This window comes from Lepidochelys olivacea (assembly GCF_965140295.1).
Source record: "Lepidochelys olivacea isolate rLepOli2 genome assembly, chromosome: 7".
In the NCBI taxonomy this organism is placed as follows: domain Eukaryota; kingdom Metazoa; phylum Chordata; order Testudines; family Cheloniidae; genus Lepidochelys; species Lepidochelys olivacea.
The window spans coordinates 59,411,036-59,438,161 of NC_140417.1; the positions used below are offsets into that span (position 1 = coordinate 59,411,036).

Genomic DNA, 27,126 nt, shown 5'->3' on the forward strand with positions numbered 1-27,126 from the left:
CCTGCCACTCACACTGCCATGGCTGCACTTGAGCTGTAAATCACACTTGCCAGCTCCAGTGAAAGAGCTCTCATATTATTTGGATGTACTCGAATAAGGAGAAAAGAGGTCACTAGTATGGTGCAGCAACCATCTGATACTGGTTTGGTAGCCTCAATCCAGTTGGCAATGGTCATGACAAAACCAGCATCACAACTACTTCCCTCTCTTTGTTTGCAGTCTCACAGCCAGGCCAGGGCCTCAGTGACAGTATTTAACTCTCATATGGCACTTTTCACCTGTAGGTCTCAGAGCACTTTATAAAGAGCAGGGTCACTGTCCGCAATTCCAGCTGAAGGAACTGGACACGCAAGCTAGGTTAGTGACCGACCGCAGATCTGAAACTCCCCATCCCAAAATGCTGGGAAATGTTGTGACCAGACCCTGCTTCCATAATGGGAGGAAACAAAAGCCTAGCTCTCAACAGCCTTGAACTCAGGGACAGTCAGGATGAGAAGCTGAGCTGTGTGACTCTCACCCATTCGGTTTGTAAGTGAACCTGCCTCAGCCTTCCAGCCTGCAGGGAGAAACTCCCGCATCTGTCATGCATATGTGTGTATAGAAAATATTTGATTAAATTTCAGAAAACCCTGATACTTGATTAACTTTTTGAGCTCTACTTGCCCAGAAGTGATTAACATAAACATTCTCCCAATCAGTTCAGAGGCTTTGTCCCATATTCTGGTGGGGTCAGGCTATGTCACTGAATATCTGACATGTGTGCTGCCATCTCCGGTGGCATAGGAAAGGCTGGCTACACTTGTTCCTATCCAGCTAAAGGAACACAGATGCACGTTAACTCTGAATGAACTATGGTTTTCAGTTGAGTTTGGATCTTGACATGAGTGATAGGCTTAAAGCATGTGACCAAAAAGAATGAGATCACAAGAAACAGGCATTGTTTGTGCTAAACTTGTAGTGATCCTGGAAATACCAGTGTTATCTGATTTAAGGTTTGGGTTGAGGTAATAGAAATAAAGAAAATATGGTTAATTGGGCCCAGGTGCAGTAAATAATTGTTTTGTTTAGTTTATTATGAAGAAATGTATAGTTTAGGAGTTAGAAAGGAATATGGCAAAATGAGACGAGAAGGTAGTTAAGGACATTGAAGTCAATGGTAAATGGGACAAAATACAACATGGTTTTACAAAAGGTAGATCGTGCCAAACCAACCTGATCTCCTTTTTTGAGAAAGTAACAGATTTTTTAGACAAAGGAAACGCAGTGGATCTAATTTACCTAGATTTTAGTAAGGCATTTGATACCGTGCCACATGGGGAATTATTAGTTAAATTGGATAAGATGGGGATCAATAGGAAAATTGAAAGGTGGATAAGGAATTGGTTAAAGGGGAGACTACAACGGGTCCTACTGAAAGGTGAACTGTCAGGCTGGAGGGAGGTTACCAGTGGAGTTCCTCAAGGATCGGTTTTGGGACCAATCTTATTTAATCTTTTTATTACTGACCTTGGCACAAAAAGTGGGAGTGTGCTTATAAAGTTTGCGGATGATACAAAGCTGGGAGGTATTGTCAATTTAGAGAAGGATAGGGATACCCTACAGGAGGATCTGGATGACCTTGTAAACTGGAGTAATAGTAATAGGATGAAATTTAATAGTGAGAAGTGTAAGGTCATGCATTTAGGGATTAATAACAAGAATTTTAGTTATAAGCTAGGGACGCATCAATTAGAAGTAACGGAGGAGGAAAAGGACCTTGGAGTATTGGTTGATCATAGGATGACTATGAGCCGCCAATGTGATATGGCTGTGAAAAAAGCTAATGCGGTCCTGGGATGCAACAGGAGAGGGGTAAGGAGGTTTTAGTACCGTTATACAAGACACTGGTGAGACCTCACCTGGAATACTGTGTGCAGTTCTGGTCTCCCATGTTTAAGAAGGATGAATTCAAATTGGAACAGGTACAGAGAAGGGCTACTAGGATGATCCAAGGAATGGAAAACTTGTCTTATGAAAGGAGACTCAGGGAGCTTGGCTTGTTTAGCCTAACTAAAAGAAGATTGAGGGGAGATATGATTGCTCTCTATAAATATATCAGAGGGATAAATACCAGAGAGGGAGAGGAATTATTTAAGCTCAGTACCAATGTGGACACAAGAACAAATGGATATAAACTGGCCACTAGGAAATTTAGACTAGAAATTAGTCGAAGGTTTTTAACCATCAGAGGAGTGAAGTTTTGGAATAGCCTTCCGAGGGAAGCAGTGGGGGCAAAAGATCTATCTGGCTTTAAGATTAAACTCGATAAGTTTATGGAGGAGATGGTATGATGGGATAACATGGTTTTGGTAATTAAATATTCATGGTAAATAGGCCCAATGGCCTGTGATGGGCTATTAGATGGGGTGAGATCCGAGTTACCCAGGAAAGAATTTTCTGTAGTATCTGGCTGACGAATCTTGCCCATATGCTCAGGGTTTAGCTGATCGCCATATTTGGGGTCAGGAAGGAATTTTCCTCCAGGGCAGATTGGAAGAGGCCCTGGAGGTTTTTCGCCTTCCTCTGTAGCATGGGGCATGGGTCACTTGCTGGAGAATTCTCTGCTCCTTGAAGTCTTTAAACTACGATTTGAGGACTTCAATAGCACAGATATAGGTGTGAGGTTTTTTTTGTAGGAGTGGTGGGTGAAATTCTGTGCCCTGCGTTGTGCAGGAGGTCAGACTAGATGATCATAATGGTCCCTTCTGACCTAAATATCTATGAATCTATGAGATAAGAAGGAAACCTTGAGAAGAAAGGGGCCCAGCCATGAATCTTGTCTTAACAAAACCAGAGGGCAGGATTCAACCCTAAAACTCCTAACTTTAGCTAAGGTCCAGTAACTGGCAGTGACATCACTTGTGTATAAAACAGCCAGGTTTTCTAGGGGCTCTTTGTCAGAGCTTTTCCTTACCCCTCTGGAGGATGCTGTGATGGGACGGTAGCTCCCAGGCTTGATCCTGTTGTGGGTATTTTGGCCAGTGCTTATAACTGAATTGCTGTGGGGTACAGCATATGGGTGGATAGGCTGAGTCATGGTAATACTTAATAAAATGTTTAGATGCTGAGCACTCTGGCAAGGTACTGAGTGCTGCTGACTCCCGTTCAAAGCAATAGGAGATCAATGCCTCCCAGGACTGGGTCCATAACATTGCACTGAAGCAGCTAAACGCTAAAAAACAACAGTCAGGTCATGCATACCCCAGTCATTGCAGGATTGTTATGGTTGTGGGCTGGATTCAAGCTGTAATTGGTCAGCAGAGAATACCCTTTGTGGAAGGCAACACCTTACTGGCATAAAGCCAGCATAGCCAACTCTGGTGCCAGCCAACCCATCCATCCCTAGAGTAGGGGGCAGTCTAGGGGCTAGTGGAGCTCCACTCTTCTGATTCTACACTGGCATAAGTTACAGCAACTCCTAGGTTGCTCTAGCAGATACTGGGGCTGGGCTGACATCGAATCAGGGAGCCTTAACTGGCTCTGCATAGCAGAGAAGTAATTCTTCTGTTTTCATGGGTTTTTGTCCAGTCCAGTTTTAATTGTCCCTGGCAATGGAGCTTCCACAATTTGCCCTGAGAGCCTATTCTACAGCCTAAAAGTTCTCACACAAAAGAGTGTAGTCTCCTGAGGGCTTTAATACCTTGGTCTCAATTCCGTTTTTGGGTTTGGTGCACGGATGCTGAGTGGTGCTAGTGGCTTGTGATAGACAGGAGGTCAGACTAGATGATCTGGTTGTCCCTTCTGGCCTTTAGTTCTGTGACTCACTCTTAGGAACATAGGAACTGCCGTGCTGGGTCAGACCAAGGGTCCGTCACGACTATTATCCTGCCTCTGACAATGGTTCCACCAAACAAGGACATTCCACTAGAGAAATAGATCACATTATGAAACAGGCCATCAAAATATCTCAAGAGAATCTGCTTCAATGCGGAAATAAAATCTCCTCTGATCACATATCCTAGTTGTCACCTACCCCCCGTCCACACACACACACACACACACACACATTGGAAACCATAGTGGGTATCATTAAAATTTCTTCCCATACTTGATGGGGACCACATCTGGAAATAAATCTTTCCTGAAGCCCATCTTATGGCCTTCCAGTCTTGCCAAGTTCATCATCAAACACAAGCTCCCCATAGACCAGGACACACCAACTCAAGGCAGTACCATACCCTGCCAGTACAAGATGCAAAACCTGCAGACATATCTCCATTGCTGTGATGATCACTACCCTCCACAAAAGTTTTTCAAGATCCATGGGTCCTCCACATGCCTATCACAACATTGATGTACCTCATCCAGTGCACTAAATGCCCTAATAACAACTATGTGGATGAAACCAGATAATCACTATGCTCTCCAGTGAACTCTCACAGAAAAAAATATAAAAGACAAAAACACCCTTATCACCTGTGGGTGATCACTTCTCACAAAGCAATCACTGCATAGCTGACCTCTCAGTTCTCATCCTCAAAGGAAACCTGCCCAACATCTTCACAAGATGAGCCTGGGAGCTTCAATTCATAACTCTGCTGGACACTCAAAACTGTGGACTTAGCAGAGTTTTATGGCTCATTACAACAATTTGTAACACATCCTGCTGCCTGCTAGCCCTTAATTGCTCACTTCATTATAAGTGGTCTCCTCCAACATGTGTGAACCCCTTCTGTTTAGCAAGCTGTCCCACCTTGTATTTTGCTGTGAAATTCAGGTTACCTTCTTCAGACCTGAGGAAGAGCTCTGTGAAGCTCGAAAGCTTGTCTCTTCCACCAACAGAAGTTGGTCCAATAAAAGATATTACCTCACCTACCTTGTCTCTCTCAATTGTTTCCATAGCAGTCAGGCACCCCAACCTGCTCAGGCACTTATGTAATTCCCACTGGGCATCTATCTGCATCTTTAGGTGGCTAAATGGAGCTGGTCAGAAAATGTTCTGTGGTAGAATGAAGTTCCATTAAAATAAAAGTGATTCACAAAATGGTGTCAATTTCCCTGAAATTTTGTTTTGGAGAAAAAAAGGCAGGAGGGGTCCCATTTCAACATTTTCAAATCAAAACATTTTAATTTTTCCTTTCAAAAGTTTGGTTTGAATTTTTGTATTTTGTGTTATATTATATATTATAATATCATAGGAAAAAATCATTTAGATTCTGATTTTATATATATATATATATATATATATATATATAGGCAGAATTTTGAAATTTTGGGATTTTGTTCCTAATCGGACTGAAAATAAATTTTTTAATTCTCATCTAAATGGAATTTCCATTCTCTGCCCAACTCTACTAAATGCCTTTGGAAATCTCACCCTTAGTGACTTACATGCAGGTTTGTATCCTTTATATATTTCTATCTAAAGCATTGTCAGTGTTAGCAGTAATACATGTAGGGGGAGGGGAATTTGAACTTTACATTTCTCATGCCAAAGCACCATAGAAACTGCTGACAGCAATGACCCTTACCTTTTATCCACTCTGTTGTCTGAATCTGAAGAGAGAACAGTAAGAAAAGGTGGTTATGTGAGATACCAGGGATAGAAATGCAAAGCTGATCGGCCTGTTCGGATACCATGGTGATGGGGCCATGAGAACCCAGGTAGTGTAGCTAAGGAGGGAGATCTACCAAATCTTACAGAGGCAAACTCATTGACATTAAAGGGACTGTTGTCTCACAATGGATAGCAGGATCAAGCCCAATATAAAATGTAATATATTATATTATAATATTCCAAATTCTTTCTGAACCCTTTAATTTGGAACATTTGATATTCAGCTTTTTCAAAACTGCACAGTAGCTAATACCACAGCTGGTTTTGGTTCATTTATCAGCCCCAAATGTAGTGAAAAACAATTCTGAGAACAGATAAATGATGATGAGGGAATTAGGAGGAATGGACATGATTTTTTTAGACCTGTTATATAGTGGCAATAAGAGAAATTTAGGCCTCCCCTCTTAACAGCTAATCTTCAGTGTCTATACAGCATAAAGTGGGATGCCTAAGTTCTCCTTTAAATACCCACATTTACACAAAACAGCATAGAATCAAATTACCTACCTTAGAAGAAAGGGGTGAGGCAACCCTAGCAGGATCTGACCCTGTGGTTTCAGACAGTCTGTTGCCACACTGAAGGTGAGGCCACTAAACCAGTGATTTTCAACCTGTGGTTCACGGACCCCTGGGGGTCCTGCAGACTATGTCTAAGGGGTCTGCAAAAGGTTGTCATTACCATACAACTGTGGTCTTCAACCTGTCAGGGGGGCAGGGGGGTCTGCAGACTGTGTCTAAGATTTCCAAAGGATCTGCACCATCATTCAAAATGTTTTAGGGGTCCGCAAATGATAAAGGTTGAAAACCACTTGCATTAAGCCATCCCCACTACTGAGCTAGGTGGTGGGGCTGGTGTTGCAGCTACTTGTCCTGCAGTGCTATTGACCTAACAGGTTTAGGTGGTTACCATGTTGGCAAAGCCTTTACTTCTGTTGATTGCATGAAGATTACCACAATGTTCCAACCACAGAAGCAAATGTTTTAAAATGCAGAATACGGATGACAAAGCAAATACCTAGCCATGCTCTCATTCTTTCTCTCTGTGAACATTCCAATGTCTTTCACAATATTTTCCTCTTTAATACGTGGCATGGTTTTCATGGCACAATCTGGCTACGTGCTTAAAATTTCCCTTCATCTAAACAGCGGCTAGATTAGCATCAGTTCCCTGCATGACATGTGCTTCACCTGCTATTGGGCATGTAAATGTCCAAGTGGAATTCATCACAGAAATGTTGTTAAAGACAATACCTGCTTGGGTCCTAGGTCCCACAATAATTACATTTCCCTCAAGTTTTGGGGGGGGCTTTCTTTTATCTGTTTTCCATGGTCATGTTACATGAAATTGCATCATGACTCCATTTTGTACTATAATGCAATTCAAGATGCCTTTTTTTTTTAATAGAAGGTGGCTTGAGAAAGGTATTAAAAATCAGTATTTTGTCATTCAAGACAACACAAGTTTTCAGGCTATGAGGCTGAGAAGGTTTTTTCCAAGGATTCCCTCAGCACTGGGGTGTCTGGATCTGGGGTACTGGTTGAGGCCCAGCTCTGCAGTGCTTGGGACACAAGACCTCCAAGAAAAACCGAGGATACTGGATGAGGGGTTGCTGGTGATTCGGCAGGCAATATGTCCCCCTCTAACCCATGCTCTGGCTATTGGAGGTGCTGACAAGTACAACTGAGCTCCTGAGATCTTGTACTTCTTAAAAATCCTATGGGTCTTTTTGCAAGAGTGGGGCTGTTAAAACTGGTGTTCTGGAAAAATTTCAATCTGGGTAAGTATTTTTTGCGGCCTCATCTCTCATTATAGTTGCAGCAGGGTTTGGTATTCCTCTTTATTCCTTGCTCTCAACTGCTGTGGAGTGTTGCTATGTGCTGTTATCATGTCCTGCACCAGAGCTGATTGCATTTCCATGGTGGGAGAAATTATCCCTTTCTTTACTCTGTGTTTTAGTTCATAAAGCATTTTGGAATCTTGGTTGAGAGGTTCTCTGTGCAGAGGATGTATGCCAATGAGCCAAAGTCTGCACTCAGGGAAGTCAAAGGGTCAAAATCTCCCCACAGGGAAGTGAGTGGGGCAAATTATGCTCTCTTTTAAACTGCTATATATTCACATGAAAGGAGGCAGTTTCAGCTCAGTTTCACTTTAAATTGCAGGTTTGAACTCAACACTCTATGTGGCCTGTGAAGTCATGTGGTCTGAAACCAAAGGAGGTGTGGGTTCCAAGAGCTATGAAGTGAGACCACTGAGCTTTTCTCTGCCCTAAATACTGCAGCCAGTAAAAGCATACATTCCTGCAGTAACTGGCATCCCAGAGAACCCAACAGCATCTTACAAGCCAAGCTCCTGTTCCTGCTCTCTTTAGACGCCAGTGAGAGTTTTGCCAGGCATATACCTTGATGGAAGTTACAGGAATCAGACAGTACCCTCTGAGGAGGAAGGCTGGAACCAGTACAGTGGGGGAAGTGGAAATTCTGGTCAGGATGCTTGTGCAGGCACCTACTCAGAGCTAACGTGCCATGGGATCTTTAACGTACATGCAGAGTAGATAGGACCCTTTTTAAAAAGGTCTCCTCCAAAAGATGCTTACACAGTATAGAATGCAATTTATTTCCTTTGGAAAGCTGAGTTGACCATGTCAGGATTCAAACATGGGGATCTATGGATGCCAGGGATTTCAAATCTGAAATTTGCACCCCTTTTCAAACACAATTCCCTTTGCAGCTCCACCCAGCAGGTACTCTGCTCTTACTACACACAGATCTACTCTGACCAAGGGAGCAGAGTAATGGAGTTTAGATTTGTTCTGTTGATGGGTGAGAAGAATTTCTGTCGAAAGTCAGAAAGCAAGAGTATGTTTCTCTTACCTACAAAGTCACTGTCAGTCAATTGCCTTTTGATCATGCAGATCTTTAGTGCTAAAAACCCAATTGCTAGGAAGGCTCCCAGGGTAACTCCTATGATAACATACTTGGGGTCTGCAAGGAGAAATGAAAATAAATCACTGAATACACATTATTAAATAATAAAATATTTAGTGTTTTGGGGGGTGGGGCTATAGGACAAAGATTCCAAAATTAACCTGAGCCTTATTCTTGGCAAATGGCGGCCACATTAGTTGTCCCACTTTAGAATAAGTTGAATGTGTGGGGCTAGCTAGTGACCCTCCTCAGCCGCACACCTGCAGTGCTAATTCACATCTCCCACAGTAGAACTGTGCTCATTGGAACTGGTGACTGGGGGACCCATGGCAGGTTTCTGAACTTTGTGAATCAGTGAGTAAATGAACAACCTTCAGTAAGACATGGGGTCAGTAGGAGAACCTGTGTGGGCTAGAGACGAGGCTGGTGGCTTGTATTTCAGGAGACAAGGGTGCTGTTCCTGATTCTGCCATTGGCATCCCATGTGACCTTGTCTATTTGGATTGTAAGGTCTTTGGGGCAGGGACTATCTGTAACTGTGTATTTTGTACAGCACATAACATAATGGGGTACCACACTGATTGCTATGTTAATATTAATAGTAATTTTAAAAGCCAGGCTACGGCATTGCTATGCGTAATGTCTTTATATTCGCAATTGTATTTCAGTTTTAATTATAATAATACTTCCTGGGATACTAGTAAGTGGCTATGTAAAAGTCAGGAAGGCTTGGAGCCGTGAGCCCCCAACTCAACAACTCTGCTGTTTTAATTTTTGCAGAAGAGAGAGAGTAGCGTTTTTAGATATGACTTACGAAGCACGTGATGGCTCTACTCTGTTAAAAAAGCAGGTTCGCAGACCGTATACTGCCCCTGCTCCAAGCCTTTGGGGTTCCGGTCTGCATTCCCGTTTCATGATCTCATGAAAATACAAAGTCTAAAATCCTTTAAATACAGCTGTTGCTGTGACTGCACTTTCTTAGTTCCTGGCTCCTACCCCTGTACAGAAGGTAACAGTCTGAGATGGACTCACCTATTTCCTCCTCCTCGGATGTTCCAGAGGCAGAGACCTTTGCACTCCAGAAATCTGAAATAAAAGTGATATATAGGAGAATGTATTGTATCCTGCTAGTGACTGTACTTGCCTGATAAATAGAGCTGGAAGGCATCATGCTAGGATACAACATATGATCAATTAATAGCTGTACATAGGGCTTATAAATGGATCTAAGTCCTTGTAAAGCAGAGATGCATCATCAGAATGATATTTAATGGGGACATTCCTGAGGAACTGGCATCAGCCTTTCCATTCTACAAGTCTGTAGGCTGCATGCCTGGGAGACAAGTCTGAAATGTCATCATTCCCACTGGAAACAAGCGAGAGATTCCAAATCTGATGACTCTATTAAAACATCTTGGGAAAGGCAGATCCACCCATGGCAAACCTCCCCAGTAAAAACATCTGCTCCGGTCCTGCCTAAACCACGAGTCCAGCCTTCAGCATGAGATTGCTGACAGAGGGGGTCTCCTCGGGGATGTTGTCTCACAAGGGAAAATGTGATGGTGTGAGAGGGAACTTTCCAGAACCCTCAGCCCCAACCTCCCACTTCATCATAGGGCCACTTGCCAAGCTCCATCCTTTCCCACAAAACCGTGTGCGGCCTACATTCTGAGCTATCAGCTTCTGCAAAACAGAAAATACTGTTTTTCATGGACAATTTCAAGCTGGGGGGGGGGGGGGGGCAGGAATTAACATTTCCCACTAAAAAAATGTTAACAATTTCCCCCTGCCCCTCCAGATTTTGGTCTTTCACTGAAAATCTCTAATGAAATGAAAATTTTCAGCAAAAACTTTGGTTTAGGAAAAAAGGCCATTTTTGCTAGAACATTTCCGACTAGCTCTGCTCAGAATGACAGCAGTGGCACCTGATGGCATTAGGCACACAGACACCGAGATGGGATTTTTATGCAGATTTTAAAAAGTTCACGTAAGGAATCATTCCTCCTCCGTGTGTTTCGTGAAGGGTGCAAGCTCTTGTCTCCTTTACCAAGATGCTAATAACAGAGAAAGGGCTCCAGACCTGGAGGCCTGGATTAATCTCAGTGATTGACAATGGATTTATGTTGGAACAAATCTAGCCCGCATATTAAGGCTTCAGAAAATCTTGAGATTGGCTTGAAAAATCATGAGATTTTAAGCCATATAAATGTCCAGATGCTTTTTGAGCCCTCAGTGTTCACATTTTAAAACTTAACTCTGCAATCAGGAGGGCTGTAAACTTACTTTTAAAAAATGATTTGTTTTCCTATTGTAGTCACATGACTCCAGGAGCTGAGGCTTCATGAAAAACAGCTATGATAAACCCGCAAAAGTGGACAACACTGCATGACCAGTGTCCTGGTTACAAAAGAGGAAATTAAAATGATGTTGAAAGGCTCTAAGGGAGGAAAGGGTGTGGAACACTTAGGTTTTAATTTAGAAACTAAAGAACTAACTTAATTCACTTTGCTTCAGCATGTGAACTTCTTTCATTATAAATGTAAAAAAAGCCTTCCTTCTACCCATCCCCTTAATTATTCTTTCTGCTCATATGAAGAATGTTTTAAATTCAAACATAATAAAAGTAATATTGTATTACTTTTATTATCCTAATGATCATAATACAGAGACCTTCATGACTGCTTTCTAATGGAATTAAACTGGTGGTGGATTATGTGTTTTATGGCAGGAATCATATTTTACATGGACTATTTCATGTAGGTCAGTTTAATACATAGAGATTTAATTATTAGTTTCTTTTTAAAAAGGGAAGGACGGAGGCCTCTGGAAGCCCATAGGAATTGGGATGATGCTTTCAATTCATACGCTTCAATATGGATTTGATTTAATAATAGCTAGTGGGTGCAGTTTAAATACCATTTGCTTCTGAATTTAACTTCACTTATATGTAAAACAATCGGGTTGTTTTCTTCCACGTGACAAGAGCTGTGTCATGGAGACCACACCTGAAACCATGCATTGCTCGCATGTTTGTTGCAACCCACAAAATCAGCTTGGTTTGTTGAAATGTTTGCAACTTCTCAGCAGAAAGGAAGGGAATAGCTTTGAATACCCCCCAAATTCTGGAGAAGTCCAGATCCAGCTTTACGACTGGCCGCCATCTCTATAATGTGCCAAACATAATTCCCAGATCTGAATCCCCCATAATTTTGGAAATAGTTAGATCTTGATCATAACTTTGCAACTTTACAGAACTATCTCTGGTTTTGAGCGACCACTGGACCATTTTCAAGCAAACCTGGGCCAACTGATGGTCCTTCGTCCTGTTCCCTTCACTACCAAACTCACGTGCAATATGCAATTTGCACAATAATGCAAATATATTTGTATTGTGGTGGTACCCAGAAGCCCGTCATGGATCAGGATTCCCTTGTGTTTGGAAAACACAGAACAAACACAGAACAGGAAGATAGTCCCTGTCCCAAAGAGCTCACAATCTGTCTTATGAGGGTTTAACTCAGCAGCTTTAACTGAGTGTTGCTCTGAGTTCTTGTTTGAACCTGAAATCCAGCCTGACATTCGTGTGAATCCACCCAGTTTCAAAGAAAAGGAAAAGGTTTGACTGTGTCATGAGCACAAAGAGTGAGACCTGCATTTCCAGTCTAGATGGATTGCATTTTAGATTAAAGAAAACAACAAACAAACAAAGAACAAATGCAATGTCTCCATGAGCAGCACCAGAGCATCTCTCAGTCTGAAAGGACCTCCACTGTGAATGCTCTCCCCACCCCAGCAGACCTTAAATATAAAGGGGCAGAATACAGAGAATAGAATCATAACTAAATGACCCACACTGTGAACTGCTGCAATGTGAAATGGACCCTTGTGTACAACTCTGCTGGTGAATTTCACTGTGTAGGTGTGTCCATGGGCCAAGGTGCAGAGAAAACCAGGGCTCTGTGGTGCACTGTGATGTGCGGACTGGTGTGGAGGAAACATCAATTGCTCACCCCTCACATCTCACTGCTGAACAATAACGTGAAAAATAAACCATGTCAAATGTTCCCATGTCATCACCTGGCTGTGAATTGTATCAATACGATGCCTCACCTCTCATGGCGATCAGCACTTTCTCCAGCCTCTTTTCATCTTCTAGTCCCTTGAGACCTTTTGCCTCTTTACTTTTTCAGATCTCTCCCTCCCTCCCATTCTTCACAGCATTCCAGCAATCAACAAATGGCCTTGTGGCATCTCAGTAGCCACCACTGGCATGTGGTCAGTGCTGTTAGTGCTGGGGAAAGCAAGTGGGTAGAGGGAGAGAGAGGCAGAGTCCTGGAATATTGAGAGGTGGAGTGGGGGGAAAGGCAGATAGCAAACCTTGAGTGGGCAGACAACTCTGGAGACAAATATAGACTACCCATGGACATGAAGGGGAGAGAGAAATCCAGGGAGGATGGAAATCATTCCTGAGCTATTAGAAAAAGGAAAATATTTGGGCTAGGTACTATGGCATTTGCACACCAAGAATACAACAGTTAGACTAATGGCTTGGTTCATGAGTCAGGCACTGTTGATGTCCAGGCAAACTGAGTCCTTCCTTCTTCATCACTATGGGCCATATGTTAACACCCACCCAGAGACAGGAATCTGGGCCCCTCCCTAGCTTTATCTGCAGTGGAGAGATGTGGCATTGGCTACAGCAGTACGAGTAAAACACACACACCCTGTTAACGCCCCTTGCCTCTCCGCCAAAGGATTTACAGCTCTGTATGGTGCCACTGCAATGGAGCAAGTCTCAGTGCAGTTGCATCCACAGTGCAGTTGAACTAGAATGACCTGTGTGCACATGTGGGACTGCAGCAAGCTGCACTGGGGTAACTCTTTGAGGCTGTATGAGGCTAATGAGTTTCCTGTGATTACTCCCATTGAGAAGGAAGGCTGGGGAGTGTCCCCCAGTAGCAGCAGATGACTCCCCAATCCCATAAATCAAAAGAAACGAGGCTAATCTGCATATTGGCTGGATGTTTTGCATGAGCTGCAGGCTCTGCTCTGCCCCTTCTTAGTAGGGCTCTTCCTGACACGTCCCCTCAATGTGCCTCAGTGTCCCCATGTGTAAAATGGGGCTGGATAATCCTAACCCATCTCATGGGAGGGCTGTTGTGAAAGCAAATGTGCCAGATGCTGGCAGGTGCTCTGAGAACACCCAGAAAACTTTATGTTCTGCATGTCCAGAGTGGCATGTGAATTGCTAAGCAAGGTGTATGGAGAGGTTAGAAAGGGGCTTGCACACAGAATGCACATAGACTATTGCTTTTTATTTACCCTGTAAGTGAAATCCCTAGGGGAACGCTCTGCAGCCATCAGCTCTCTCACCAGCAAAGAAGCAGGTATGTAACTGAACTGTGCCTTTTGTTTTGTCATGTCCGATCCCTCATATATCTGCTGCACTCCAGCTATGAAACTCTGTCTAGAAAGCTCCGCGAAATAACACCACCCCGTCTATAAATATTCCCTTTTCACTTTGCAGAGAAATAAACTTTAAAACCCAGCATGCACATAATCCATCTGAGAAATAAACAGCACCAGCACGATCAAGAGATAAACAGTATAGCACCACCCCAGAGCTTAAATATTTAGCCTGTGGAAAGAGACAAAAAGGAAATACATTGGATCACTTACATAAGAGAAGCAGAAACATAGTTAGGACAGGAATCCAGCTTGTCAGGAAGATCACTGTATCGTTCAGTGACACAAAAGTATCACCTAAGCTTGCTGGATTTCTTTCTTTTGCAGTGTGGAAAAACAACCACCAACTCAGGTCACGTGTTTGTGATAGGAAACAGCAGCCACATCCTGAGTATCTGTGCGTTTGCAGATATATCGGTTCCCTTTTTTGGATTTAAGTTCAAGGTAGCAAACATGTCCCTGCTTGAAAGGGTGGCATGGAAATGGTGGATTGCAAACAGACTCAGGCCAGTACAGACCTCTTGCTTATTTAGCATAACCTGACCTAGCAACAAGTTTCTTCCAGCAGCAATGACTGAACTGCAAACACTATCAGTAGTGCATCCGATGAAGTGAGCTATAGCTCACGAAAGCTTATGCTCAAATAAGCTAGTCTCTAGTTAGTCTCTAGGGTGCCACAAGTACTCCTTTTCTAGTAGTGAAATGGTCTTTGCAATAGTCCTTTAAATCTACAGGGGTGTGACTTTGTCATGCGGGGTTGCCCTGGTTCAGATTTAATAATAACCATCTACCAGAAACCCCCTGAACGCTGCCAAATATTTGGAGCTCAACTTTAACTATTTCATATATTCTTTAAAGAGACAAGTCTGAGCCACTAGATCTACATCCAGATCCCAACCACTCCCAGTGTCTGGATGTGGGTTTTGTTTTGGCCCCTTGGTGAGGGGTACTGGCCTTTCAGGACTCTGGGGAAACCTTGTATGAGCTGACAAAACATCAATCCAAGCCAGTGCCTGGAAAGGAAACCCACAGTGCCCGTGTCTATTAACAAGAAGCATAGAATCATAGGACAGGAAAGGACCTTGAGAGGTCATCTAGTCCAGTCCCCAGCACTCAGGGCAGGACTAAGTATTATCTAGACCATCCCTAACAGGTCTAACATACTCTTAAAAATTTCCAGTGAAGGAGATTCCACAAGCTCCCTAGGCAGTTGGTTCCAGTGCTTAACGACCCGGCCAGTTAGGAAGTTTTTCCTAATGTCCAACCTAAACCTCCCCTGCTGGAATTTAAGTCCATTGCTGTTTGTTCTATCCTCAGTGGTTAATGAGAACAAGCTATCTCCCTCCTCTTAGTAACAACCTTTATGTACTTGAATAAAACATGCTGACTTGGGGTGAAGACAGGACACAGAGAACAAACTGGCAGATTCATGGATTCAACAGATTCATGGCTTCAAAGGCCAGAAGGGATGACTGTGATAAACTAGTCTCATCTCCTGTATAGCACAGGCCAGAGACCTTCCCCAAAGTATTCCTGTTTGAACTAGAGCATCTCTAGAAGGGAAGGTTTCAGAGTAGCAGCTGTGTTAGTCTGTAGTCGCAAAAAGAAAAGGAGTACTTGTGGCACCTTAGAGCCTAACAAATTTATTTGAGCTTAAGCTTTCGTGAGCTACATGCATCCGATGAAGTGAACTGTAGCTCATGAAAGCTTATGCTCAAATAAATTTGTTAGTCTCTAAGGTGCCACAAAGAACTCCTGTTCTTTTTTCTGGAAGGGAACTTTCTCTAGGGGTTGGACTGCCTTTTAAAAAAAAATTGCTGTAGTGTGATGGAAAACCTTGGCCTGGGGCTCTGTGAAGAAGAATCCATTGTGTTTTCTTACTGTGTTCTGTTCAGGGCCTAACAAACAGGAGGTTTGGACCAGTTTCCAGTGTCTCTTTTACAGAGGTGGGAGACATGAAAATTTGGATGTTTGGTGGTCCAAACCTTTTGGTCAGGGTTGCCTATTCAGAGCCAGAATTTGGATCTCTCATGGTTGTAGGCCTCCCTGATATACAGAAACTAGCAATGGACAGGAGAGGATCAGGCTTCATGTAGAAATAGTCCTTTTCCTTGTGAAGATAATGTTAATGGGTGACTAGGGATGAAAGGAACAAGATGATAGGACTCACTTCTGCAATGGATAACTGGAGAAGGGCAGGGGTCTTCAGATCCATGCACTGCATATGCACTATTTATATCAATGAGTTGGTTAAGCGTGGGCTGCATGACAAAGAATCATCTGACTAGCCCCTAGCCAAAAACTTATGCTGGCCCTGTGCACACTGGAGCTATCAGGATGGACAGGAAAAGGATTCATACAGGAGTAGGGGTATTCTTTTTTCTTCACCTTCCCTCACCTGGGCTTTTCTGGGCTCCAGAGCATCTTTGCCAAACCACAGATTTTTGGGGAAATCCCTCAGGCCTAACCCAAAAATCTTACGACTTTCAGTGTTGCAGCAGGGACAGTGAATAGAATAGAGGAGAGATTGGCTTTGTTTCCTGCCTGCATAAACAGGTTCTATCTTGATTTCCAGGGTGTGGCGTCCCGTAGGCCTAGTTTACACAAAAAGTTGCACTCATTTAACTAAAGCTGGGTTTTGCACCAGTTTAACATAACAAGTGTGGATGCTCTTCAATGGATTTAAGGGCATGGCTACACTTGCAGATGTAGAGCACTTTGAGTTAAACCTGCCTTCGGAGAGCACAGTAAAGATAGCGCTGCAGGCTGTCCACACCGACAGCTGCAAGCATACGGGTGTGGCCACATTTGCTGCACTTGCAGCGCGTTTGGGAGCGGTGCATTATGGGCAGCTATCCCACAGAGCACTTCTTCCCATTCTGGTGCTGTGGCTTGTGGGAAGGGGGCAGAAGGTGCGGGGCATTCTGGGTCCTGTCCCAATGCCCCATGAGGCATCGATTCACATCCCAGCAATCCCTGTGCTTCCGTCCACATTTGGCGCCATCTTTCAATGTTTTTTGTACTGAACGCTCTGTCTTGCCTTTTGGCCTGCGGGAACGGAGCCCAGACAGCTGAGGAGTATGCTGATGAGTCTCGCCAGCATGTCACATTTGGCAGTTGAGTTATTCCTTATGATCCAAAGTGACAGTGAGGGCTCTGACGACGATATCGACTTGAGTAACACATATGACACAAGTTTGCTTGTGGCGTTCACAGACATGCTCACCACCATGGAACGCTGCTTTTGGGCTCGGGAAACAAGCACTGAGCAGTGGAATCACAGCGTCATGCAAGTCTGGGATACGAGCAGTGGCTGCAGAACTTGCGGATGAGAAAAGTCACTTTCTTGGGATTGTGTGAGGAGCTCGCCCCAACCCTGCAGTGCAAGGACATGAGATTGAGAGCTGCCCTGACGGTGGAGAAGCAGGTGGCTATTGCAATCTGGAAGCTGACAACTCCAGACAGCTACTGATTGGTCGCTAAGCAGTTTGGAACGGGAAAGTCTACCACTGGCATCGTGTTGATGCAAGTTTGCAGGGCCATTAATCACATGCTGCTCAGAAGAACCGTGATTCTGGGTAACGTGCATGATGTGGCTGGCTTTTCACAAATGGGTTTCTCTAACTGTGGAGAGACGATAGATGGCACACATATTCCAATTCTGGCACCAGCCCACCTAGCCTGCAAGAACGTTAATCGGAAGGGGTATTTCTTGATGGTTCTCCAGGTGTATGTGGATCACTGTGGGTGTTTCATTGACATTAACGCACGCTGGCCCAGAAGGGTGCACGACGCACACATCTTTTGGAACACTGGCCTGTTCAGGAAGCTGCAAGCTGGGACTTTTTTCCCAGACCAGAAGATCACCATAGGGGAAGTCGAAATGCCCATTCTGATTCTTGGAGACCCCGCTTACCCTTTAATGCTGTGGCTCATGAAACCCTACACAGAGAGCCTTGACAGCAGCAAGGAGCGGTTCAACAAACAGCCTGAGACGGTGCAGAATGACTGTGGAGTGTGCTTTTGGCCGTTTAAAGGGTCTCTGGCACTCTCTGTATGGGAAGCTGGACCTGGCTGATGACAGCATCCCTGCAGTTATATCCGCGTGCTGTACTTTCCATAACATTTGGAAAGGGAAGGGTAAATGATTCACTCAGGCATGGAACTCAGAGGTTCAACACCTGGAGGCTGAATTTGAATAGCCAGAGAACAGGGCTATTAGAGGGGCCCAGCGTGGGGCTGCAAGGATTAGGGATGCCTTGAGGGAGCAATTTGAGGCTGAAAGCCACCAGTAATGTCTGGTGCCCTGCACGGGAGTGAAGTGCAGTGGTTCCAATGTTAGTAGGAATCTGTGTTTGCTACGCTGACTTGCGGTGCCTGTTTCTTTCCTAGGCTAAGATATTTTTACTTTATGCAATAATAAAGAATGTTTTCAAAGCCAAAAAATCCATTTACTGAAAAGAAAATTCATTTATTGAAAAGAAACACAACTGCTTGGGAAACAGAAAGGGCAAGAGGGTGGGGTGGAGAATAGTACAATCACAGATTTGCATATGTCCTGTTCTCATACTCAGCCTTCCTGTCTGGAGTGCTGTGCAATGAGTGCTGCACTTCAGGATGGCTATACTGCATGGCCATAGGGGTTGAGTGCAGAGGGTAAGGGTTGTAGTTTTCAGGGCTGGGTGGTGAAGCTACAGGTGTTGGAGGCAGCTGGTGGCGGTAAGAACCCAGATGTTGGGGAAAGTGGGTTGGAGGTAACATGGGGGCACAAGGGAAAGAGTTTTGGGACAAGGGCTGTGGGGCGGGGGGCGGGAGGGGCGCGGTAGTGCTCTGCCTGCATGGCTACGAGCGCCTGGATAGAGTCCACTTGATGTTCCATTATGCTTATTAGCCAATCCGTGCTTTGCTGACGGAGCACCGTGCTTTTGTGCCGGCACTCCTCATTCTGCTGGCGGATCCTCCTTTCACTGTCCCACCACTCCTGCACTTTGATTTTCATTACTTGCATGCTGCATTACTTCATGCAACATGTCTTCCTTGCTTCTACGGGGCCTCTTTCTGATTCTTTGGAGTCTTTCAGCTGGTGATAACGTGGATGGCTGAGATCTCAAGGTTGCATCTGTAAAGGCAAAATGCAACACTTACCAGAGGCAGCATTGTTCACACCAGACAGAGCAATGATTCCCCCAAACTTAACGGCAAGCACAGTCTACACAATAGCATAATTTGCCCATCCCAAAGCGAGTGCACTTAACCCATGGGAACCCCAAAATGGTGAGTAAGCACAGGGTCAAGCGTGACTGATTGTTTCATGGCTGTACTCTCCTCTTGATTTCTGTGCCTTAGGGAGAGCCAACAGTGGCAGGGGGCCCCTATACTGAACACTGTCCCCACATTATCCACAGGAGTTCGTCCTGGAAGATATCTTGCTGCTGAGGGTGACCTGGGAAGCAAGGGAGGGTCTTCTACTGCAATGCAGCTTCCATCATGGCCCATATGCAGCTTGCCTGTGTGCAGCAATGGTCCCCCCACCCCTCATGGCACAGTGGCACGGACATGTTAACCTTACTGGGACAAGGAACACAGTGGCATTCCCGAGGAACCTGTGCAAGCGCATTGCCCAAGTTCTGGATGAGATCTTTGAAGAGATCACTGAGGCCGATTACCATGATGTGAGAGAGCACATCAACGCCCTATTCCGCATCTAGGCATGCATGCAGCCCTAACCCTCCTCGCCCAAGAGCCCGCACCAAATAACTTCCTTCCCAAAATAAAAGCCGCTTACCGGGAACCTCCTCTGGCGTTTGTCCTTCCCCAAGCACTGGCCGCTGTGACTGGCTACCTTCCTCCTGGCTGCATGCATCTAGGAATTCCAGAGTGTATTCTTCTGCCTCAGCATCCTCACTCCTGCTCTCCCGCTTTGCTCCTCCTCCTCATTGCACTGGGCTCTGAAGTGTCCATGGTGGTCCTCAGAGTGGAGGTGGGGTCGCCCCCATGTATCGCGTCCAGCTCTTTGTAGAAATGGCAGGTCGCAGGGGCAGCACCGGAGTGGCAGTTTGCCTTGTGGGCTTTGTGGTAAGCATTCCGCAGCTCCTTCAGGTTAATCCTGCATTGCAGTGCATCCTGGTCATGGCCACTTTCCATCACGTCCCTTGATATCTGCCCACAGGTATCGTAATTCCTATGGCTGGAACGCAGCTGGGACTGGACAGCTTCCTCCCCCCAAACACTGATGAGGTCCAGCACCTCGCCATTGCTCCATACTGGGGATCGCCTAGTGTGTGGAGACATGGTCACCTGGAAAGATTCACTGAGAGCACTCCACACCTGGCTGAGCAAACAGGAAGGGGATTTTCAAAATTCCCAGAGAATTTAAAGGGCGGGTCTGACGGTTGGTCACCTGAGGGCAGGGCAGTAGAATTCAAAGTGATGACCAGAGTGGCTAGAACAGGCATTGTGGGACACTTCCGGAGGCCGATCAGAGCACACTAACAGACCAGGGAGTCCACACTGGCGCTGCGGTGCTCCAGTGGGGGCGCATCAAACATTATTCCACTTGCCGAGGTGGAGTGCCAGGAGCTCTAGCTGCAGAGTCAGAGCGCTCTACTTGCCTTGCCAGTCTGGACGGGTCATGAGCTAGTGTGCCCAGGGCTCCTTTAATGCGCACTAACTCGCAAGTGTAGCCAAGCCCTAAATCTCGACTTTATTCCATCCTGTACAGGTTCTTATCCTGACCACTTCACTGGAGTATCTGAGCGCCCTCCACTCATGCATTAAGTGAGGTTCCTAATGTCTGTCACCTGGTGTTCATTCTCTCTCATGCTTTCCCTAGGGGGAGAATTGTGTGTGCAATGGCATATTTTGTTTGGGTAGGGTTGGTTTTTGTTTAATTTTTTTAATCAGTTTTGTTTGTGTCAGTAAATATAGAGACACAAGTTTGTCCGACATGACCCATTTTAAATCCAGATAAGAGGATTCAAACTCGGGCTTTGTAATGGTTTGACTAATTCAGATTCAAAACTGATTTTCATTAACCCAGTGCAACTTCTGCATGTAGACAAGGCCTTAAAGTCAAGCAGGAGATTCTGTCCCTGGTTTAAGGTATGTCCATTTTTTGTCAGAGGTCACAGAGATACCACAGGCCAGAGAACCTCACCCAATTACTCCTGTGTTGAACCCAATAATTGTGTTTGACTAACACTAATCTTCCAGAAAGTCTTGATTTGAAGGCATCAAGAAATGGAAACTCCACCACATCCCTAAAGAGTTTGTTCCAGCCGTTAATCACCTTCACTGTAAGATTTATGCCTTATTTCTCATTTTAATTCATCTTTCTTTAACGTCCAGCCATTGGTTCTTGCTGTGCCTTTCTCTACTAGGTTAAAGACCCCTTTAGCACCTCATATTTTCTCCCTGTGATGTTACTTATACTTCATAATCAAGTCATCTCTCAATTTTCTTGATGCTACAGACTGCAGAGCATCTCTGATAAAGAAATCTCATGCCTTTTTGTTTCATACTGCAGAGCAGTGCCACCAGACACCCTGCTACCAACAGGCTTTCAGCGTCTTGGGCTTGGAAGAAGCACCTGGTCATTCAGACAGTCCCATGGCTTGGACCCAGAAGCCAAACAGTTTGAGATTTGTCTGGCACTTAATTCCATGCCAGGAGAAATTCCTCTAACACAGTTGATGGATGAGTGTCAGGCAGCGACAGATATGTGAGGTGGGGTTGTGGGGGATGGAAAATATGATTTCAGTACAAAGATTTGCTCTCATCCTTTCCTAGCCTGGATGTTTTATGGGTTCTGAAACTTGTCCTAAAATAGCTCTTGTCAAAACAACTGATTACCAGATAGACCCAGGTCCTAGAGCACAGAGAGAGAGAGAGAGAGATAGGCAGATGCATCTTAATTCCCTTTCTGAATGGATTGCAGTTATGAAAAGACATGCACAGTTAGGATTCAGAATGGGGTCTGGGTGAAGTTGGGGTTCTTACTCACAACACCTTATCCTCTTCACTGCTCTTTCAAGGAGACAGTACACAGCAGCTTATTGCCTTAACTGGAGTTAAACACTCTGTTTCAATCAAAGCACTGAGCTGGTTTCTAGTAAAAGTAAAGTACACTTATTAATAAAAGAATGTAGGATATCCACTGTAAGGACTTAAGATAGAAATGGTTACCAACAAACAAAAGGAAGAATTTTCAGAGTAACAGCCGTGTTAGTCTGTATTCGCAAAAAGAAAAAGGAGTACTTGTGGCACCTTAGAGACTAACCAATTTATTAGAGCATAAGCTTTCGTGAGCTACAGCTCACTTCCTCAGATGCATATCGTGGAAACTGCAGCAGGCTTTATATATACACAGAGAATATGAAACAATACCTCCTCCCACCCCACTGTCCTGCTGGTAATAGCTTATCTAAAGTGATCATCAGGTGGGCCATTTCCAGCACAAATCCAGGTTTTCTCACCCTCCACCCCCCCACACAAATTCACTCTCCTGCTGGTGATAGCCCATCCAAAGTGACAACTCTTTACACAATGTGCATGACAATCAAGTTGGGCTATTTCCTGCACAAATCCAGGTTCTCTCACATCCCCCCCACCCCCGTACACACACAAACTCACTCTCCTGCTGGTAATAGCTCATCCAAACTGACCACTCTTCAAGTTTAAATCCAAGTTAAACCAGAACATCTGGGGGGGGGGGTAGGAAAAAACAAGAGGAAACAGGCTACCTTGCATAATGACTTAGCCACTCCCAGTCTCTATTTAAGCCTAAATTAATAGTATCCAATTTGCAAATGAATTCCAATTCAGCAGTTTCTCGCTGGAGTCTGGATAGAATATTCATCTAAAACTTCAGTCTAACTTAACAGACTAAAGTCCTTTGTTCAAAAAACTTTCCCCACCAGTTATTCTTGCCGCATGGTAGCAGTTTTATTTAGCCAAGACCCTTCACAGAGCTCCAAGTGCTCAGCTTCTTTCCCCCTCTCTTTATAGTCCAGTAAACCTTTGAAATGTATTCTTCAAAAAGTAAACCCAGAAAAAGTTTCTCTGTCCTGTTGGAGTGGAAATGCCACGCTGTCTTCTACCATGCTTCTGAGCTTTGATGTAAATATACCTTCATGATCTCTGCCTGAGGAACAGGCTGGTCAGACAAGCAAGTCCACATTCCTCTGTTTAGGGCAGACTGGACTATGCACTGCTTGCCAAACAAACAATTCTAGCACATAGTTATAACCCTTTGTACACACCCCACGTAGTGATTTTTGGGACCAGTGTGTCACTGGTTTGTGTATATGATACCTTGCAAGACACCTTTTAGATACAGATTATGACACAGGTGTGTTAGGTGTAGTGAGTGTTTCAGGTGTTTCAACCCTGGCAAGAGTTGCTGACACAGAGCAATGAACTGCCAAAGGGTCTCTGTGGCCTAGTAGGATCCAGCAGCTTCAGAGAAGGGAGCTGGAACTGGGGATGTGTAGCAAGACTTTCCTGTGCTCAAGAGGGTGAAGAGGGTACCTCTAGATCAGAGGTTCTCAAACTGGGGGGGCGGGCCCTGCGGGAGCAGGCATGGAATGTATTTCAGCAGGGGAGGGGAGGTGAGAAGCTTTAAGGGGGGTGTGTGGAAAAAAAACCTTACTGTGCACATTTTACTCACAGCAATGAATAATTAGCAAAACTGATTTCTCCTGCCCTATCAGCTCCTCAGATGGCGCTGTGCATTTGACTCTAGATGGTGCTGTGCATTTTGATTGATTTCTGTTAAGCTTGCATAGCATTAGTCAAAGTCATTGCCATCTGTATGTTAAGCCATTTGCTACAATGGATCATTGGCGCTGTTTGACAAAACGTTAAAAACAGTAAGGCATTGATTCAGAGTTGCATGTTGTTTTTTTAATCAGTATATGTACCTGTGTGGTGGGAAGGGGAAAGCATAAACTACTACAGACACAAAGAAGGCGGGGCACAATCACATACGTTGGAGAACTACTGCTCTAGATGAACAGCAGCTGAGTTCATTCATGGGTTCACTTGTAGTTAGTAAAGTAAGAGCTTGTTAAAACATGTCTGGAGTGAAGCTGTGATGACAGTTTTCCCGAAGTAGCCTTTGAAAAGCACCTACCATACTTACCAGCAAACACCCTGCTGCTCAGGACAGGGTGCTTGGAATAAAGGAGCAGTGTGAGGAGTGACATGAGGTAAAAATTTCCAAGTGCAAAGCTTGATAGTGGCAGCAGTTACTGAGATGTAGGAAAACTGGGGTCATGAGAGTAAGTTCTTATGTAAAAGATGTTTATGGGGGGTGGATTTTACACCAGTCTCTTGAAGCATCTGCTGCTGGCCACTGTCAGAGACAGGACACTGGATTAGATGGACCACGGCTCTGATCTTGGATGGCAATTGATTAAAAAACAGCTATTGAGAACAAGCATTGATCAGACACATTCTGGACTGGCATGTCATGAAGAGCTCCTCCCTAGCTAGTGAATTACATTTTGAAACTCACAGTTGTTTAAGAGAGCATCTGTGGATGCAGCCTTATCATAGCCAAGGATGGGCAAAAAGATTTGGTTAAAATAAAATGTGAGCCAAAACTTGCATTGAGTCCATCTGTTTATTTAAGACTCACACAAAACTGGTTGACTATTTCCCGCCCCCTAATTTTTCATGCTTTCTGGTTCCAGCTGGGTTCAGAAGTAGAAGCACTAAAATACCATGAGAGAGGCTGATCTCACTGTATTTCCGGCCTAGCTTGAGGCAGGAAGCATCAGACCCTCTAAGAAAATCTCAATCCTTACCTAGCTCATGTTGCTGCTGTGCAAGGAAACCCAGGCAGCCAAAGCCTCTTGAGCTCCTCAGATGAAAAGGGCTCTATAAATGTGAAGTGTTATCATTTCTAGCCCAGCTCTACATGTTGCAGTATTTCAGAGAAGCAAATTTAAACAACTGCATCTTTATCTGAACCCTTTTGAGGTTTTTCTTTTACTAACTCGTACTAAAATGCTTCAGACGCTCAAGAAAATGACCACACACCGCCCAATGTAGATACTTCAGTGCTGCTCAAGCTCTCATTCGTGGCATATCTCCACAAAGGAGGAGCATTGATCAGAATGAGCCATGCTTAATAAGCTCTTACATACAGTGGATTTACCCTGATTCTTGACCGATCTGGGAAATGTGGACTCAAACCACAGTCATTATTGCTCAGCCCTCTGCTCCATTACCTACTCCCCACCATCCAGCTACAGGGCAGGATATATATGTTTAATTAATTCCACTGTTACCTTTGACCTGTGAATAGTGGGAGTAGTGCCAGATTTATGTGAGATGAATAACAAGGCTTTCTCTGGAGACTCTATCCTGGTGAAAGAGGCTAACTGTAATTTTCAGCCATGAGTAATTGTGTATAATATCATCCTAAATGATTTTTCTTCTGTAATTTCATTAGAGTTTAGAAATTTAATTAGATTTTGAATCGCTCTGAAATAAAGTAGCAAAACACCCAGAGACTAAGAGCAGTGGTTATTTTGTCCTCTGAGACCAGAATTCTTGGTCTCAAATTGGCATGTGTTCATTAGGAGGGAAGTTTGCAGAACTTCTTGATATATTATTGTCTTTCAGAATGGACTCTGAATAGGTCTTTAGAGAGCATTAGAGGAGCACACAATTATTACGCACACTCTTCTCGAGGTTTAAGATCATCTGCCTTGCATCTCCTTAATAAAAATATGCCTCTAAAGTTGTTTAAGAAACTGTGGAGATAGGATAGATGCTCCTTCAATGCCCCAATGCTCTTCCTGGTTTATTAGCAACTCTAGTACCTGGGCATGATGATACAGTGAGGAGCCGTTTGCTTTACTTTAATGATTAGGTAGGTTTATGGTTATTTTTATTGCCGCAGCATATGAACTGTCATGGTGGCTGTAATTAGAGGCATGCTATAATGCTGCTCTTTCCTTCCACCAGAGGCTCAGGGAAAACATCTCCCTGAGCCAACTGAATCCATCTAGAAGTTGCAAAACAAGGGGGAAATGAAATCAAATTGTGTAGAATGTTTTTGCACATTCTACACAAATCAGGGGCCCAACATGGCAGCTTCTACTCACCTGAAAGTTCCTACTGAAGCTGGTGGGACTGCTTGCTGAGAGAGGACTGGGAGATTGGACCCCAATAAAGACTTACAGAAGGACTGGCCATACAAGGATGCATTCACCGTTCACTGTCACCAGTATAACTCCATTGACCTCAGTGGAGATGCTCCTGATTTACACATTGAAAGGGAAATGAGGCCTTTAGGGTCCAATCCAGAAGTCCCTCCAGAAGTCCCACCATTGATGTCAATAAGGCTAGTTGCATGAATCAGGACCATTCACGCGAGTACGGTTTTGCAGGATTGTGTCTTTAAAGACCTGATCCTGCAAACTGATGAGCACCACCAACACCACTGTAATGAATGAAGGAGCTAGGCAAAGGTGAGGAAATGGTTAGACTCAGCATGGAGGCGACATAAGTGATCATAACAGAGTCAAGGAAACCTCTGAATGAAAAGGGAAGTAAAAGACAAGGAAAAAATAATGTTGTCGTGCATAGAGGTTCATCAGGTTTTACTAGCAAAACAAGCGTTCAGTGAAAGAAGGGAAATCCAGCCCAAGTGAAAGAAATAGGAAGGAACAGAGACTATAACAGATAAGAAATCAGATGGAAATGAGAAGGGCCAAGTCATAAAAGCAAATACCAAAAAATTTTATGAGTGTATCAGAAGCAGGAAGCCTGCAAGAGAATTGCTGAACTACAAATGGATGAAGGGGGCAATTAAGGAGAACAAGGACATTTTAGTGAAGATAAATAATTTCTTTGCACGAATGTTCATCACAGAGGATGTTGGGGAGATGCCTACTCCTCACGTAATAAAAATGAGATACTAACAGAGACTAAGATATCAGATGAGCAAGTACTGGTACAAATTGATACATTAAGTATCAACAAAACATCAAGACCACATGGGTACACCCAAGAGCTCCAAAGGAAATTAAGAATGAAAGGTGGGGTTTTTCAAGTAGTCATTGTTGACCTCTCTCTTTGAAGTCTCTTTTACCATTAACTTCAATGGGTTAGAAGAGTTAGGCAAG

At 44.2% G+C, this 27,126-nt stretch overlaps 1 protein-coding gene across 2 annotated transcripts in view; it reads right to left on the reverse strand.

Annotated features, from left to right (window-relative positions):
• Positions 1 to 27,126, reverse strand: part of TMEM273 (transmembrane protein 273) — a 54,633-nt gene that overhangs the window by 22,928 nt on the left and 4,579 nt on the right. Inside the window, exons 1-4 of one of the 2 annotated variants that reach the window (XM_084633246.1) lie at positions 14,201 to 14,441; positions 9,554 to 9,607; positions 8,468 to 8,578; positions 5,511 to 5,535 (exon numbers count right to left, since the gene is read on the reverse strand). In XM_084633246.1, coding sequence (XP_084489372.1) covers positions 5,511 to 5,535; positions 8,468 to 8,578; positions 9,554 to 9,607; positions 14,201 to 14,219 — 209 coding nt within the window. In that variant the 5' untranslated portion in view covers positions 14,220 to 14,441. Of the gene's footprint in view, positions 1 to 5,510; positions 5,536 to 8,467; positions 8,579 to 9,553; positions 9,608 to 14,200; positions 14,442 to 27,126 lie in introns of those variants that run through there. The other variant, XM_084633245.1, reaches the window with a different exon arrangement.